Genomic DNA, 13,362 nt, shown 5'->3' on the forward strand with positions numbered 1-13,362 from the left:
GCTTGATCTACTGGGCAACCTCGAGCCCACCTACCATGATGGCTTGGGGGCTATGGCATCATGCTGTTCTGCCAGAGGTCATGAGGCTGCTGCTGCATTTCAATGGGGGCAAAGTGTAAAAGCATTTGTGTACGTAGATTTGGGTGCATGTTAAAGAACTCTCAGGTGATAGATTTCAGAGCCCATCGCTGCAGACTTTCTCATAACCCTCTGTGCAGTTTTGAGATGAGCGCACAAATAAATAGAAGCCTGCTTGTTGCCTAAGCCAGTGGCACTGTGGATTTGACGGGTTGTTCTTACCTGGCATACTTGGTGCGAGTGCGGTGGTATCCTTTGGGAGGTTAGTTTCCTTTCAGTGGGTTTAAGGTGCATGTCACTATCGTCTCTTTCACAGAGCTCTGGTGCCACGGCACAGGCCAACCTTGTTGCAGCCATCTTGCCCTCTATTCAACATGAAGCTGTGCAGCTCCTCAGTCAGCTGATATGCAGGTGAGTCAGCCATATTATTACACAACAGTTCAAGTGGCACTAAAGGTGTTGCACAACATTTTGTTTTAAAATAGCGCTATGTAAAATTGGTTTTTCTTGCCATGAACATAATTGTTCGGCTTTGATGTCAGATAAAGATTTGAAGATTTTGTCTTGATCAGAGCACTCCCTATGTCTTTTGCAGGCGGCCAATTGGTATGTATGCAGTGCACATAGTTTTCCTATATCTGCAGTCTCTAAAAGAAGTAATAATTTAAGTGTCTTATTGTCTTTAGAGCGAAGATGTTACTGTGACTAGAAGCTTTAAGTATTATATGCCTTTCTTTCGTGGTTTTCTAAAAAAACTAAACGCGCAAAGCTTATATTTTGAAGAAATGTGGAGAATGTTTGGGGCAATATGCAGGAAAATTTTGAATGATGTGTGTCAATTAGGGAATAAATTAATATTGCTAAAACCTTGTTATTGGCCTGTTTAGAGGCATTATATGAAGGGGCTACAAAGCTTCTCGGATTCCTTGGGAGGACCAAGAACGGCAGAGATTTCATATTTAGTGGAAATGGGGGCTATTACGGTGTGTAGTGTGTAGGCTATTACGTGCTTTGAAAAGAATTGCCATATGCAAATCTCCTGGTGAGGCACCAAGCAGGAAGCCTGTTCGGTGCAACAAACGATAAATGTTCAATCTGTGTAGGTTAATTACAGCTTTTGTTGAAAGTTACTTTAAGTGTTCCACATTATCACACTGCCATAATCTGCGATGTTCCGCCGAGTCCTAAAACAGCTGCACAAGATACCAATTTCAAATGAGGTTAAAATAGGGGTGAATGTGTAGTGTAACGCACGATTAAGTTGTCACATTCACTGCTTAAGTAGAAGCATTGTAAATGATTACTGGACCTCTTTTTTTCTATTTTTGTGTTGTACGAAGTTTGTTTCTTCAGTGTCCTCAGTGAACTAAACACACATTGCTTATATTAGGGATGGTCGATTAATTTTGTTATTTGATTAACGATTAATAATTCATCATTTTAGGCTTTAATCGGTCAATCACTTCTGATGCAGGGTTTTTCATCAATTAATTGTAATTTAAATTTTTGCCGGGGACTTTAAAAAAAGTTTAAATGCGATTATCTGCTTTTGAAGGACCCTATTTTAATGTTTGATAGGTGGAGCCAAGTTTGAAACACAAGTGTACAAACATTTGATAACGTATAATCTTTAGGGGTGTGTGAAAATGAGAAAAATTCAAATATGATTGAATATTATATTTTTTATATTCGTATTCAATTCAGAAAACACGTATTCGAAATATGTTCGAAAATTCGGCTGGGTACGAATATTCGACTCAAATCGAATATGTTGCTGGCTGTGCGAGAAACACGGGGATGAGCATTTGTTTCTACCTATTCTAAGAATATTTGGGCAATTTTGTGCTGAATTTTGCAACGATTTTGTGCTGTTAGCAAAATTCTGCCTGTGAAGTCTAAACGACTAAACTTTGCGGAAAAGCCAGCCTTTCAGTAGCAAGGGGCACTGGTTTGGGGACAGCGAGGGTGCACTTTATTATTTATTTTTTTCTTTTGCAGTGCCACCCCCAAGTCTGAGCTTATTGTTTGACAGCAAGTGCGATGAGAGATGTCCTGCACAGGGCCAAGTGCCTCCAATATTACGGGAATTCGATGCGATGTAATAAGGCACAGGCTGGCGAGAACAGCTAATTGGAATTACTAAATTTTCCACGTTAACATGAGCCAAGTACACAATGTTTAATATGATGGCTTACTAGTCTAGTTCTTTAACATTGACAATTGAACCCATCTTGCTAATAAATGCATGTGCATATCATTATTTGCCATTTGATTCAATATTCGAAGTGGAGTATTCGATTCGTATTCAAAAATTTGGCATTCACACACCTCAAATAATCTTTAACTTGTTGAAGACGAAATATAGCTGGCACTACTGTAGTGGCTTTTGAAACGATAAACAATATGTTATAGAATGGCACCTTGTGCAGAATTAAATAAGATACATGGCACTAGTGAATTCTTGTACAGTTAAACAAGAAGTAAGAAAAATGGTTAAAGTAGAAGGTCAAGCCCAACTGAAATTGGAATATGCACAGGAGAAAAGAAAATTACTGGTTTCGAATTTTAAACCACATGCTCTTTTCAGCGGAGCGAAGGAATGTCAATTGGCTGGGATGTTTGGATGAAACCAACACCGTTGTTGAATGGCCACACAGTGTGCCAGCATGCGAGAGTAGACGCTTTGAACACTATAGATTTGCTGGAATTGACATGAACTCTATCGCTATGTCAAATTCATGTTGCAAACCAGCATGCATGTGCTGTACCACGTCTCTAGCGGACTGAGAGGGGCACTTCGATCAACCTCTGGGTTGCTAATATATTCCTTGAATTGCAAGGGCATTTTAAGCCTTTAGCTTCAGGCGGCGTAGTGGTGCATGCAGTGTTGAAGTTGAAGTTTATTTTTCACCACCAACAGTACAGTTGAGAAGCGCTCAGCTAGGCACGACTTGGTCTAACAGTAGACAGTCGCTCTACCACAGCCATGCAGCAGTCACTGCTCGTGTGCCGCCATTCCAGTATGATTTCAAAATTTTCGCGCCACTCCTGTCAAACTCTAAAAAAATGATTAATTGAACAAGTCTAATCAATGAAGTCAATTAAATGAAAGTCGGACATCTATGAATATTTATCGTTTCACAGGATACATTTAATCGATTAATAATTCATCGGTGTTACCAGCCCTAGTTTACATTTGGCAGAAATAAGGGCTATATTATGTGTAATACACAGGCATATTTCAAAATGTGTGGGTTAATTATAGTATTCGCAATAAATTATGTGTGCAAGTGCTCCGGAGTGTTAAGAGTGCATTTTACGAGTGGACCAAATTTTGCCCACTGCCTTGCCATAACTACATATGGCACCCAAATAAAATTTGACAAGGGGGGGGGGGATGGTAAGGCAAATTTATGTTCAAATTTATGTGGATGTGGTTTAGATAGAGCCTTAGCGAAACATTCCTTTAGCACATTCTCAAAAGCATCGGATGGCCATTTTAAGCCAGGTTTCCCAGTGTCCTGAGAGGGGTGCCCTGAGGGAACTATATATTACACAATTTTAATATTTGGCGAAAATAAAAGGCACATTGTGGGTTATGCACAGGTAAAATTTAAAGTGTTTCCTTTGATCACGATCTGTTCAATGAATTACATATTCAAGCACTCCAGAATGTATACGATTGAGTTTTATGAGTGGGGCAAAATTTTGCACAAATGCCACCACTATCAAACTTAGCAAGAGTCGGCAAACCACTATGAAAAATCTGTGTGCAAAGTTAAATGCTTGTGGATCAAATACAACTTCTGCAAAACATCCCTTAAATAAGTGTTAGCAAGTGTCACGCTGTCATTATCCGCGGCATTTCCCACTGGCCCAAAAGAACTCTGCATAACAAGTTTTTATTTAGTATAACTGAGGGGAACCTTACGTATGTGTCCTGAAATTTTCATGTTTCTGGGCTAGTTAGAAACACTGTAAATAAGACTTCACAACCTTCATTTTTCAGCACATTTCCATGCGTTGCATGATGTTCAGCTGGTGTCCTCGGTGAATTAAATGAGGCACACCTTGTTTATGCTGAAAGTAAGGCCCAACTGAGGGGTGATGGCTAGGCAAAGGTTGAAGTGTGTTAATTACGGCTTTTTCAATAAATTACATATTCAAGTGCTCCGTAGCATTGTGTTTTATGAATGCACAGAATTTACCTTTCTTCTCTGGCATTATTACAAGTCCCATCGAGATCAAATTTAGTGATAATGGGGTTAAGGCTAGCACAAATCTTTGTGCACCATTAAAGGGACACTAAAGGCAAACACTAAATTGACGTGGCCTGTTTAAATACCACTCCAGAAATCTTGCAACGATTGTTTAGTGCCAAGAAAAGACTTAGTTTACGAGAAAATTGCATCTGAAGGGTCCGAATATCGCTTTTGAAATTCAAATATCCCGCCACCCAACCGGGGGAGTAGCGACGTTGCGTACACCCTTTGCTGCCGTCGGTGAGTCAAACAGCGCCCGACGGACAGCGGTAACAAGCCCAGGTGGAGTGACAGAGCGGCGAATTCCGCTGTACAGCTGCTTTTTGGTCAAGTGGCATAGACCGTGCCATCTTGTGACATCACATGGAAGTTGAATTCTCTGCTACTTGTAGTTTGTGCGAGTTTCGCGAGCCAGCATAGCCAGTGCAGCACTACGCGATAACGAAACTACTGAAACGTGAAAGCGTGGGTGGCGCGGAGTTGAGCGAAAACAAAACCTTTCGACCGCGTGCGTCATTGTCAAGGGTGATTTCAATTAGTTCTTTTTTCTCAAAATGAAATAGAACTGAACAAGTAGCATTTTATTTTGCCTTATAATACAATACAAGGAGGTTTTTTGCAAGGAGTGGTTGAGTACTAGTGACAGAATTTAACTCAGGAGTGCTTTGTCATCGGGCAAGTGCTTGAATGTCCCAAGGGAGTCTCTAATCGTGTCCTGCATTTACCTCAATTCCTCGATTATTATGGCTTTATTCGTGATAATATTGACGCCTTGGAAATTCTCGAACACTAATCTATCACATTAGCTTAACTTAATGTTTTCCTTTAGTGTCCCTGTAAATACGTGTGGGTCAAACACAGCTTTTGCAAAAATGGCTTAAGCAATTTTTAGAAAGCATCACATGGCCACTATCAGCTATTTTTCCCAATGTTCCAAGAGAAAGCTACATTACACAGAGTTTATATTTGGTGAAAATTGGGGTCATGTTAAGAGGAAACTGTAGCCCGTGTGCTCCTTACTAAATACATGTAATGGGAGAATTCATTTTTCTCGGCAACCACTGCACCAAATTTGACGAGGTTTGTTGCATTTATAAGAAAAAATTGAAATCTAGTGACTGTTGGTTTCCAATTTTTTATTTGAATCATCAATCTTTTATTAAAAATTTTCAGAAAAGGATACTATGAAGTTTACAACTGTAACTCAGCAAGGAAAAATGATATCACAATTCTGTGAATTGTGTATGATAGTACATATAAAGCGGACAAAATTTTTATGTTACACATGAATCTAAAAAATTCAGTAATATGGATATACAGCTTTTGCAGAACCCTTGGACACAACACAACAAACTCACGTAAGATATAAATTTACATATTGAATTTGTCCACTTTGAATGATCTAATGGAGGTCGTGTACAGAACCGCGATATCTATTCTTGATGCAGAGCTAATTTGTAAACTTCGGGCTTCTATTTCTTTTCAAACTTTCGAATTAAAAAAAATTGTTTTAACAACATTTCGATTTCAAGAGTCACTAGAATTTAGCTTTCTCTCTCAAATGCAACAAATTTCATTAAAATGTGTCTGGGGGTTAATCTCAGAAAAACATTTTTGCATTTTATATGTATTTGAATAGGCCGCGTTGGAGTTGGGCCCGAGCTAAAGCTTCCTCTTGAGCGTAATGCGTGGCGAAACCTAAATGTGTCCATGGCCTAATCAGAAGTGTAACAAATAATTACTGATCCGTTGCTTTTCCTTTCTCTATGTTTATGCATTTTACAGGGTTCATTGTAGGTTTCTCCAATGACCTTGATGAACTAAAGAAGGCACCTTGTTTATGTTTGTTTAAAATTATATGCAGGGTATGAATAACATCTAGACACACTAAGTTGCAAGTGGACAATACATGGCCTTAGCAGTAAATTACCTATGGAAGCTAGATGGAGCATTTTACGTGTGTTTTACGAATAACACAGAATTTAACCTACTGCTTTGTGACAAAATAGAAATGCAACCAAGATCACATTTAGTGAAAATGGGGGGGGGGACATTATGGCCAGTGTTCTTGCGATGTAAAAATTTATGTGGATTAATTACTGCCTTTGTAGAGATTCCTTAACAAGTGCACAAGGGTTTATGCTAGCAATGTTTCGAAGTATGTGATTTATTTACAGACAACTGAAATTTTTATTCCAACTGCTCGAAAGAAACAGCTTCACTGGAACTTGGGTTGCAATTCTGCAAGGTCCCACACGTCGGCACTTTTTTTTTCTTTAATGAAAAGCAAATTCACTGCTTCCCCACTGGACTGTAGCTGTAGTTGTATTTGGTTTAATGTTCCTGTTTGAAGCTGTTTCTGTGACCCAGCTTCATTGCTTCCTTCTCTTATACTTCCAGCTGCAGACAGTTGCTGATACCTGATGCAGTAAACATTGTGGGTCTGATCGAGGAAGTGTGTCTTCGTACCACACAGGACCATTCCAATGACACCGGGTAGGTACGAGCTGATCTAATATGTACAGGCCGTATGGCAGTGCCAAATAAAGCAATTTTGTGAGGAAAATATGTACGATATTCATACGAACTGTTCTTTTGTATGGAAGTCTCTGAAAATGTAAAGGTAAACGTACGGCAGATATCTGCCTGGTTGGGGACAACTGAATTAAATATAATGCAAACTCCAACCAAAATTTATTTTAAAAACCCAACATTTCGAAGCGCAACCAGCTCCTTCTTCAGGGATGAGATAGCGTGAGGTGTAACAGTGCTCGTACATATATTTCCTTTAACGCTGTTTGACACTTTTCGTAGATGTTGAGAGTAAACGGCGGGAAGCGTTACTGACGGACGATTGATGTTAGCTGGCGTCTTTCGGATGTGCCCTGAAGAGAGAGCCGGGCATGCTCTGAAACGTCTGGTTTTTAAAATAAATTTTTGTTGGAGTTTTCGTTTTCTTAATTCTAAAAATCGAGGGCTGCAGTGAACAGCAAGCATAGAGGAATTTAAAGAACGAAGTAGCGCAAGTTTTCTAAATTACTAAATTTTCTCGAAATCATTTAAAAACAAGCCTGATTTGCAAACAGTGCTAGCCGAGTTTATTTTGATGCCTTCTTTCTCCAAGGACCAGGGATTCCATTTAGTGTGATACACGAGGATTCCCTAGAGCTCTAGATTCACTAGAGGATTCCCTAGAGAGTCTTTAGAACTGCCAGCTAAGTTTACATGTGAGTTGGTTTCTGACTGCCCTTTTGTGTGCCACAGGCGGCTGCGGCAGGCGTGCTACGCTGCACTCTCCCTGTGGATGCAAACCATCCGCTCTCGGCTGGGGCTCAGCTCACTTGTCGAGAAATTGGTCCCACATTTGCTGGAGGACATCGAGCCTGTCGGAGCCGCCACTGTTCAGGTGAGCTTTATATTCGCTCTCTTAACCTTCAGAGTATTATCACGTTGAAACAGTACTGACAATGGGACAGGTGAAACATACAAGGCAAAGGGATTCTGGTGTCCTGCCTGTTTCACCTGACCTGTAGTCTTCGCTGTTTTGTCATGATGGGCTTAAACCAACTGTTGCTGCTCTTGTGTCCAGTATTATTTTATTGGCGAAGCTGTCTGTATAAAGCTTATTGCAGATGGTGTCATTTTTTCAGTGTTAAGCTTACGTGTGAAATTGCACATGTGGTGTTGATGGAGAACCAATAGCAGTGTGAATTGTCACATATGTCATTGTAGCCTGCCTGCTTATTTTTAATGTGATAGCATTACAGGCGGTCCTCACACACTTTGTAGGTGTCTATCTGATTAAAAATGTGGCTCGATCCTGAATCATTGCAGTCTAATACAGCGTCTCAAAGGGCAAGCTGTCACGAAGGAAAAACGCGAAAAACTGGCATATCTTGCACATGCCAGATGTGTTCAAGAATGACTTTGGCACGAGAGAAGCATGTGTGCAATTGTGACCGACTGTTTTATTGGGCTCCTGTGCTAGAAGACAGGTTCGATCCCCCCATCGGTCATGCATTCCTTTATAGCATTATAAGCAGGCTTCACCTACTTTGGGAGTACAACTAAACCTCAATATAACGAACTTCAGTATAACTAAATTCTCTATGTAACGAAGTATTTAACTTTTCATAACCTGTTGTCATACAACACCATGTATTTAGAACCTCAAATAACGAAGTGTGTTTGTATGCCATTTCAATATAACAAAATTTCACTGCCGACGCAAAGGAATGTCGAGACAATAAATGGAAACTTCTGCGGACACCAATGGTCAAATGATTTAATTACATGCTGAATTACCTCTCAAATCGCCCACTCCACAACAAGAGTGACTGCCGAAGTGGAGCCGCATCGTGTTCCGTATAAAGTCCAAGTGCAATGTGTGCTCTGGGTACGAGTGAAAGTGTGCGAGGGTGAGAGAAGAAAGATGGTGGCTTCGTGAGTGCCGCCTTTTCGTGTGAGCAAAGGGAAGGAGGGGGAGGGGAGCAAGCTCGCGTTAATGCAATCATGCGCGGTTGAGGGGCAGAGGGTAAGTTGGCATGCGTCTCTGCCGTTGCTGCACATGGCTGTAGGCGTGGCTGAGCGCTTATGCACACCAACACAAAGGGGTCCCGCCACTAAAAAAAAACAACCTAAAACACAATTAGAACAGTGACAGAAATGAAATCGCGTTTATGTTTATGTCAATGCAACAGGACACAAAAAACAATGTGTTCACGAACTGTGAGGTATTATACATAGGTCAGGTCTATTTAATGTTATTCAGTAGAAGAAAAGCAAAAATCTAGACATTTCACTGTCCTGACTTGGTCAAGTCAGGACTGTCCTGCTAAATTCAGGACTGTTGGTAACCTGACAGAGCACAATCTTGCAATACTTTTAATTTAAGAGTAATGGAGGATCTGGATAACTGACCCTGTTTCTTTATGTGGCCTAATTAGCTGGTTGGTAACTATTAATTTGATAACTGCTTATCTATAATTTCATAGCATTATTCTCTATGCAAAGCTTTGGGATGCCCCAGAAACAAAACAGAAAAGAGAGAGAGAGAGAGATTCAAACATTATGTGCACATACCTTTTATTGCTTTCTGTTCTACACTTGTAGTCAAAATTTTCAAATCTCATGTGAAGGCGTACTCGTGTATGTTAGCATAGCTACCCCAAATACCTCTTAACTGAAATAGATGGGCTGTGTGTGTAACCCTAAGTTCGGACAGATATAATGTGACACTAATTATTACTAATAAGATAATTAGGCTGTATTCAAGCACTGGCATGTTCTCCACGTTTCTGCTAACAGCATAAAGTTAGTTCTACTTGCATTGCTGTCATCTTTTTAGAGATTTGATGTGAATTAGGCTTGGACAGCCTGCATGGGAAACTGCAATGACCAGTGGTTCAGCTTGTATCCCAGTCACATGGGGCACTTTCGATTGCAATCGAGCCTGATCAGGATTGAATTTGACAGCCAGGACTACCTCCTTCCGCAGCTCGTGCAAAGGAGAAAATTGTGATAGAGAAATTCGATTCAGATTAGGCTCGATCGTGATCAAATTTGCCCAGTGTGAATGAGGTGTCACCGTATTTACAAGATTGCAACACGCCCCTGAATCTAATAGGTAACCGATTTTTGCGAGTTTATAGTAGTAAGAAAATAAAAGTGCACCTGAATGTAGCATGCCCCCACATTATAAAAAAAAAAATGTAGCTTGTTCTGCGCATTCACAGTCAGAAAAAAACAAGACTTGCAGAACTTAGCTTCAAATGACCTTTTTTTTTTTTACGAGTCTTCATAATAAAAGCAGTGTGTCGTCGGCATTGGCGCTTTATTGGGCACGATACCGAGCACACAGGAGCGGTATCATTGAGTGATCACTTTTGGAGCTACTACATATATCACATTCACAAGATTTTGTCTTACTGCATCGGACCGTGTCCAAGTGCGCCGATAGTGAGCTTGGCACAGTATCAGAAACGCTGGTGGCTGTATTTTGCATGCCAAGTCACGCAATATCTTGTGGAAGTGATAGTATCTTCAAAAGTGATTGACCAAGAATACTGTCCCAGATCGTAGTTCAGCACAAAATGACCCATAGCAACCTTCATAAAATTGTGCTCTGTCGCCATCTTGTGATGGCAGTGACTCTGACGATTCTGATGGTAGGCTCTTTCCCATGTGGCGAATGCGAGTTTGTTTTTGTATCGGATTGTAACAAACGGGCATTTTTCTGATCCATTTTCTCTTAACAAAATGTGCTCTAGGTTCAGGTAAATACAGTACTTTCTTGGCTCTGGCTTAGAGATGTGACAGCCTAGTTTTCTATATTTTATATTTTGTTTCCAAACTTTCCTATATAAAACTTGTATTTGTTTATGATTGTATTACCTGCTTGCACTTCAGAAGGGCAGGCAAGACATTGTGTGTTATCATTAGCTCTTGATTTTTTCTTGTTGAAACCTCCAAAGCACCTGTACAGCTGTGAATTTTGTAAAGCTGACACATGGCTTCTCTTCTTACGTCTTTTGTATTCTTTTTATTGCACATGCAGCTGGCATCTTCCAGGAATGGCAGCACAACACCTCATAAAGACAGAAATAAAGTTGATGACAGCTTTAATCTGGAGTCCTGTGCACAGTTGTGCGACAATGCCTTGAAAGGTAACAGAGAGTGCTCTCAACTTCATTGTTCAAGTGTTTCACACTGTGAACGTAGTAAGAATTGGCAGTACCTAACAGGTCCATAAGGATACTCTGGAATGATATTGATGATTTTGTAGAAACATACTCAGTTTGTTAGGGTAGGGCCCTCTGATCATTAAGTGATACATTTAAGCGTTCCGCATAAGGCGTATAACTTATTGTAAGGTTTTTAATGTCTGCATTGCTACCAATCGCACCAGTACTGCTCCCTTGAGTTTTCAACTGCCCCATTATAATCTATGTAGTTAGTGCATGTGATGTCAGTTGGGCAAGCTATACTATTGGCTACCCAGGGGTACAATCAGAGATCGTTGTTCGAAATTAAGAACATTTGCTCACCACAGAGTTGGAAAAAATTATTGACGCTACCTGGGGTGCGATCAGAGATTGTTGTTCGAAATGTGCATTCAGTTTGCGTTCAGTTTTGCCTCACGTGATTCGCCTAAGCTGCGCTGAGTCGTCAGCTGCGCCTGGCTCCTTTGAAATTTCAACCACCCCATTACAACCTATGTAGTTAGCGCATGTGGTGTCCGTTGGGCAAGCTATACGATTGGCTACCCAGGGGTACAATCAGAGATCATTGTTCGAAATTAAGAACAACATTTGCCCACCACAAGGTTGGAAAAATTATTAGGTGCTCGAAATTATCGAGCACGTCCGGCACATAGCAGGTGTCGTTAGCTTATGTTATAACATGCTCAGTGTTGACGTGAGCTACATGGTCAGTGTTCATCTCGAGCTTTCTTTTTGCAAGGACCATGAGTCGCCCTTGCGTTGTGGGCTGCAACATTGTGTCCCTCTGCAGGGCAACAGATGAGCAGAGTGGCTGCAGTATATCGAGCTTTTGCTATCCAATCGGTGCCAGGGTCTATGCACTTGCAGTAGGGGTGTGTGAATAAAAGTTTTTGAATACAAATCGAATATGAATACTTAGCTTTGAATAACAAATAATTATGTACATGCATGTATTAGCAAGTTAAATTAATTTATGCTGGAACATTGAAATTGCATTGTAAATGTTAAAAACCAGAATAGTAACCCATTACACTAAAACATTGTCTATTTGGCTCATGTTAAGTTGGACAATTTAGTAATTCCCACCAGCTGTCTTCGCCAGCTGTGCCTCATAATACTGCATCAAATGTCCATAAACTCATTCATTTGACCCTGTGGCAGTCGTCACTCATCGCACTTGCTGTCAAGAAATAAGCTGAGAATTGGAGGTGGCACTGCAAAAAAAAGAAACAAGTGCACCCTTGCTGTTCGCAAACCCATGCCCCTTGCGACTGAGAGGCTGGCTTTCCTGCAAAGTTTAGACGTCCAGCGCCTAGCATCAGATGTTGCTTTGGCAAAAAGAATTTCAAACTAAATGCCAAACCACACATACCCAACCACTCTTCTACCACCAAAGTTGGTCATATGTTGTTTTTCATTCTTTACAAAGTTATTCCTTTGGATTTTGAGAATGGCAGCCCACAAAGAAATGTAATGGAACAAAAAAAAGCAAAGACAGAACATATGTTTTATGTTAGCTCTTTTCAGACTGAAATATTAAAAGTGCGAAACAATAACAGGAGAGTGACCCATGCAAGAGGCTGCGTTTTACCAGAAAGCTTGCCTTCATACATAGCGTTCGCCACCAGCGTTTCCCGGTAAACGTTAGGGTTACATAAGCTGCAGTTGCCGGAAAGCATGAAAAGCAGTCAGGGATCATTGAATGCTGTCGCGTTTCACTCTTAAAGGCAAAGCTTAAGCGTCCTCCAAATTTTTACTTACACAATAGAGTTTTAGCGTGTCTGGTATCCTGGTAAATGCAGGTGGACTGGGCATTGTGCAGATGGGTGGAGGCACAAACATGAGCAGGCTGCATGGTGCAGCCACATGGTGGCACAGCTCAACGAGACAAACAGAGCTAATATAGCAATAACCTAGTGTATTCTACTTTGCTGCTGATGTAAATTTTCGGCAGCAACGTAAGTGTGTACACATTGTCATTTTAAATGTTTAAAATGTTTTACACTAGGTTGCAGCAATATTAGTGCTTGGTTTGGCTCGTTAAGCTCTGCGCCACCAGATGCCTGCATTGTGCAGGCTTCTTAGGCTGTTTGCGTTTATGCTAAAGCCCCTTCATAACAGTGGCAGTAGTATAGATGTTACGCCTCAGCCCATCCATTAAAATGTCCAGCTCGCCTGTGTTTACTGGAATACCAGATGTGCTAGACGCTGCTACAGAACACTCGCAACGCATGCTGCTTGGATAGCTCTTACTGGGGATCGATGGCAAGGCAGCTAGTGGAAAGAGGTTGGAGAGGCTT

At 40.8% G+C, this 13,362-nt stretch overlaps 1 protein-coding gene across 1 annotated transcript in view; it reads left to right on the top strand.

Moving 5' to 3' along the window:
- Window positions 1-13,362, top strand: part of LOC126541155 (proline-, glutamic acid- and leucine-rich protein 1-like) — a 63,182-nt gene that overhangs the window by 30,958 nt on the left and 18,862 nt on the right. The window contains exons 10-13 of the mRNA XM_050187836.3: window positions 395-489; window positions 6,741-6,836; window positions 7,605-7,746; window positions 10,897-11,005. Coding sequence (XP_050043793.1) covers window positions 395-489; window positions 6,741-6,836; window positions 7,605-7,746; window positions 10,897-11,005 — 442 coding nt within the window. The remainder of the gene's footprint in view (window positions 1-394; window positions 490-6,740; window positions 6,837-7,604; window positions 7,747-10,896; window positions 11,006-13,362) is intronic.

This window comes from Dermacentor andersoni, chromosome 2 (genome assembly GCF_023375885.2).
Source record: "Dermacentor andersoni chromosome 2, qqDerAnde1_hic_scaffold, whole genome shotgun sequence".
NCBI lineage: Eukaryota > Metazoa > Arthropoda > Arachnida > Ixodida > Ixodidae > Dermacentor > Dermacentor andersoni.